This window comes from Clupea harengus, chromosome 17, assembly GCF_900700415.2.
Source record: "Clupea harengus chromosome 17, Ch_v2.0.2, whole genome shotgun sequence".
NCBI lineage: Eukaryota > Metazoa > Chordata > Actinopteri > Clupeiformes > Clupeidae > Clupea > Clupea harengus.
Genome location: NC_045168.1, coordinates 13,048,446 through 13,053,445, shown reverse-complemented (window position 1 = coordinate 13,053,445; position 5,000 = coordinate 13,048,446). Strand labels below are relative to the sequence as shown.

At 43.3% G+C, this 5,000-nt stretch overlaps 1 protein-coding gene across 1 annotated transcript in view; it reads left to right on the top strand.

Moving 5' to 3' along the window:
- dpp6a (dipeptidyl-peptidase 6a) overlaps nt 1-5,000 on the top strand; it is a 221,606-nt gene that overhangs the window by 182,405 nt on the left and 34,201 nt on the right. Inside the window, 2 exon segments of the mRNA XM_031583767.2 lie at nt 3,194-3,234; nt 3,236-3,277. Of these exon segments, the coding sequence (XP_031439627.1) occupies nt 3,194-3,234; nt 3,236-3,277 (83 nt within the window).

The following is a 5,000-nucleotide window of genomic DNA, read 5'->3' as shown; positions in this document are numbered from 1 at the left end:
GTAAACCACACACACATACACACAGCACAGCTGAAAGTTGCTGTTGCTGTTGCTATGTTGTTTCAATTCATCAAAAGTTGCTTACCTACAAATGCATTTTCAAAGTAGGCTAACAAAAGCAACTTATCAGTGAGAAATGTTCTTTTGAAAATCTGTTTGTGTTTTATGTTCGCAGTTTTTTAGCATTCATCATGTATTCTGATATCTGTATGATATATATTAATGCTGTGACATTAGTACACAGAGCATTGAAGCCATTTCAATGTCCCCATATGCAATCTCAGAATCCCTCCTGAACTCAACACTAGGACCTCAGATCAACACACAGACACAACTAAACCCTTTAGGACAGTGGTTCTCAAAGTGGGGAACACTCTCCAGGGGGGGCGCGATGTCACAGACGGAGAAAAAAAAAAAAAAAACACTGACCTGTCACTGGTTTAGTGAAAAGCTTCCTCAGTGGCGAAATGCAAGGGGGCTGGACTGACCCAAACAAATCAAATACTGTTTTGCTCCTGATCCACCAATCAAACGGAGTCTTATCATTTCAATGCGAGTTGCAACCTCCGCTTCCGAGTATAAACGCAGGCATGGTAAGCACTCACCCTGAGACGACACTCTGCAGAGTTTGTTCAATTTCTCTTGTTTCCTCTATCATTCAGATATTCATTGCTTTATAAACAGTATTTTTAAAGACTCACTCCTTCCTTAGTAATACCTTACTGCGCTTGCAGTAGGTCTATTCGTAGCCCATTCTAAGGAGTAATTTTCTCCACAATCTTTAAAAAAGCTAGTAGCCCCGAGAGCTAGCATAGCTAGCTACCTTCTTCCAACTACAGCTAGCCCTTTTCTCCTTAACACCTAGCCTAACCTTTTACATTTTTTGATCATCCACCGTGTTGCAACAAATAAAACACCAGCAATTGAATACTATTTTGTGCTGTCCCTGTCTACATTGTGTACAGTTCGTTTTTGTTAGGATCATTGCCTAGCACAGCCTTCACCAACGTTCACAACCACACATTACAAGAACACGACGTTGAAATTAGAACTTTATTCACTTCACACACACTGTATCAGCAAACAAACAGAACATGGACACGTTTTCTGATTCCGTAAAAGTCAGAAAGAGAAGCCTGTGGAACTTCTTTAAACATAAACGTGATGGCCTCCAGCAACAAAACGAACCACCATGTCCAAGCATAGCACTGTCTCCAAGCAGTGTCTGGAGGCATCTTATGTAGTTTGCTCATAGAATTGCTAAGCTTGGCAAACCCCATAACAATTGCCGAAACACTGATTTTGCCGGGCCACGCAAGACGTGTAGAATAATGATGGGTATTGCGCTGGGTTTAGCTCCTATGTCAATGACACTGTATCACGCCGAATATCAGAAATCAGTTTGGGTCCTATTTCAAAGAGGACTACCGTTCATTCGCCTGAGTTGTGGATCCATTTTCCTGTCTCAGGCAGATGAGCCTGTCACTAGACATGAAAGAGCGCTTGAGAGTGACCAGTAGACTTAGTTTAAGCATCTCCCCTCTTTCGTCATTTCTTGGGTAGCAATGAATCAGCTTTGCCGACATAGGCCTTAAAAAATGCATTCCTCCCTTTTCCGTGTCGACATGTTTGTGCGAGGCAGGCCTTTCCAAGACTGACTGGGCGCTCAAAACTAATACCGCACCGCGCACAGATCGAGTATGACCTGAGGATATGTTTGTCAAAACATTGCCCCAAGATTTTAGGACGTTGCAGTGCAAAGCAGGCTCATGTCTCTCATTGACAGACCCGGTCTTTTTGTAAAGATCACAAGAGGCCTATAATAATAAACAGTATCCTAATGATAGCAATAATAACACTTATTATTATTATTGATAATAATAATAATAATAAATAATACAATAATAATAATTGGTCGATAATCATTAATTATAATAATAATAACATAATGATAATATGAATAGCCTACTAATAGGCCTACTGATTACTGATAATAAATAATAATAATAAATAGTTAATAATAATTGTCTGTATGGGCCTAACAATACAATAGCCTAACCTTGACATGTCAGGCCTATCAATAACAATACGCTATCTATCTATCTATATATGGTGGTGTAGTTGAGGGCGGTGGTGGCGGGCCGCGGGCGGATGGGGGGGCCCCAACTACCCCTAACCAGCTTTGGGGGGGCCAGCTTGCAAAAGTTTGAGAACCCCTGCTTAGGACATCAGATTACACACAGACACATCTCAACACTTTAGGACATCAGATCACACTCAGGACACAACTCAACACTTTAGGAAAATTCAGATCATACACAGACACAGGCGTAACTATACATTTGGGGAGGGGGAAGAGAAGATCTTCTGTAGTGCCATCTTGAGGTGGAGAGGAGCACTGCGTCCCAGCCGCACACAGTCACCAGCCATCCCTCTCTGGACGGAGACAGAGGACGGCCATTCTCCTGCCATCCTTATTCTGCAGAGCCAGCACTTCTGCTAATGGCATCGTGGCAGGGCTCTTCTGTTTACTGCCTGCCCTAATAAAAACCAAGGCCTCAGCCATGGGCTGACAGGGAGAGAGGCAGCCGTGACACACACACACACACACACACACAGACACACACACACACACACCACACACACACACAGACACACACACATTATGCACACACACACACACACACACACACACACACACAGAGACACACACACACACACACACACACACACACAGACAGACACACACACACACTTACACACACAAACAAACATACTCACTCACACTCTCTCTCTCTCCACACACACAGCACACTTTCTTTCTCTCTCTCTCTCTCTCACACTCACACATTAGATGCACACAAGCACACACACCCCACACACATGCTCAAACACACACACACACACACACACACACACATTGTATCTCTCCCTTTCTCTCACACTTACACACAGATACACACACACACCCTTATCCCACACAGAGTTACTACAGTATGTCTTGTTGTTGAGGATATTGTAAAAAAAAAATGGTGCTTGTGGCAATGTATAATGTTTGAAGTAATGAATCACGAATAGATGATTAATTGAAGATAATTACTCATGGAGGCCAACTCTATCTTTCCCTCTATTCTTCTCCCTCTCTTTCTCCATCTCTCTCCCTCTCTCTCTATCTCTCTCCCCCCTCTCTCAGGGAGACATGGGACCCTCAACCCTCCAGAGGTGCGCAATGCGAAAGCTGCAGTATGCAGGTTGGGGGCCACAGGGTCAGCAACTGGTAAGGACTGCATCTCACACACTCCTCATAATCAGCATCCAGACACTGTGTGTGTGTGTGTGTGTGTGTGTGTGTGTGTGTGTGTGTGTGTGTGTGTGTGTGGTGTGTGTGAGTGTGTGTGTACATGACATCTTAGACGCTTGTGTGATCAGCGATCACAGCTAGCAGCGGGTTAGGATTAATTACCTGTAATCTGAGACATAGATTAATTAGTGTAACCTCTGGATTGATTACCCCACTCTCTGCCGCTGTCAGCCATCATCAGTCATGAGCCAAAGCACACCCAAAGCTATCAACCTCCATTAGAGTTGCTGTTCTCTTTAGATGTGGGAAAAGCTCCCTCTCTCTGTCTTTCTTCTCTCGATCTGTGTCTACGGTTAGAACATTCACAGATATGAAGACGGTATGCTTAAGTGTGGATAGTGAGGGCTGTGGGGTTAAGTGGGTTTTGTAAGAGACCACTTCTTAAGATACACTCTGTACTGTGGCATGAAATCCTGCAAAGAGGATGGTGAAGAAGGCAAGAGATTATATAGAAGGATATAATATAGACGGATTATATAGAAGGATTCTGCCATTTTCACAATGAATAAGTAAGGAGCATTGGTGTACTAATATGCTTTCCCAGCCTTTGTTATACTCTGCCAGAATACCTAAGAATTGCTGAAACGGTGGAAACCTTTAAACATGCACTTAAGACATACCTCTTTAATCTCGCCTACCACTCTCTTTAATATTTATCTGTCTCTGTAGTGGGTCTGCTGTACATGTGTGCATGCCTTGTAATATGTTTGCACTTACATGGGCACCCCCCCCCCGCATTTTCCTTCTGTGAGGCGCATTGTGTTACCTCCTGGTATGAAATGCGCCGTACAAATAAAGTTTGATTTGAATTGATTTGAAACGATAGTTCCTACCATGTAGAAAATACTATTCCATTCCATTCCATTCATTTCAATTGTATTTATATAGCGCCAAAACAATCAAATTGTCTCAAGGCGCTCTAGAGAGCCTAGTGCCTGTACCCCTCTTAGAGCAAGCAAAATGGCGACTGGGGCAAGGAAAAACTCCCTGTTAATCAGGAAGGAACCTTAAGCAGAACCACGGCACATAAGGGGGGACCCATCTGCTTGAGGTCGGCCGGGAGAAGATAGGAAGGGGGGGTGGGGGTTGTGTGGCAGAAGGGGAAGGGAAACAACAAGTGGTAAATGTACACAGCATGCATGTGATACATGAACATAATATATATATACAAACATCATATGGTATGGTACATGATACATACAAATACAGCTTAGCGGGTAAACAGTGTGCTAATAGGGTAACTGTTACAGGTGTAAGAAGTAGGAACAGAAAAACAAGTTGGTAGTGGCAATAATGATATATATCGCATATAAATGCTTGCATAGGGTATGGGGTAGAGTAAGTGAACGGCAGTATGGGTGGTGATGTGTGCATGTGGGCCGAGGGTTTCTGCTGGTAGATCCGGTGGAGAGACTACAGCAGCGTCCCATAGAGAAGATAGCCTAGACTAGGGGAGGAAGAAAGAGACTGAGTGAGTGGGTAAAGTTTGGCTGTCCATATGCGTAGATGAGGAACAGTGATGGTGGGGAGCAATGTTTCCACATCCATCAGCATTTGGATACTGCTACAAGAGAGAGAAACATTTTGTTAGTAGACATCAATTTGATAGACAGATAAGGAGATACTTTAAAGTAGTCAA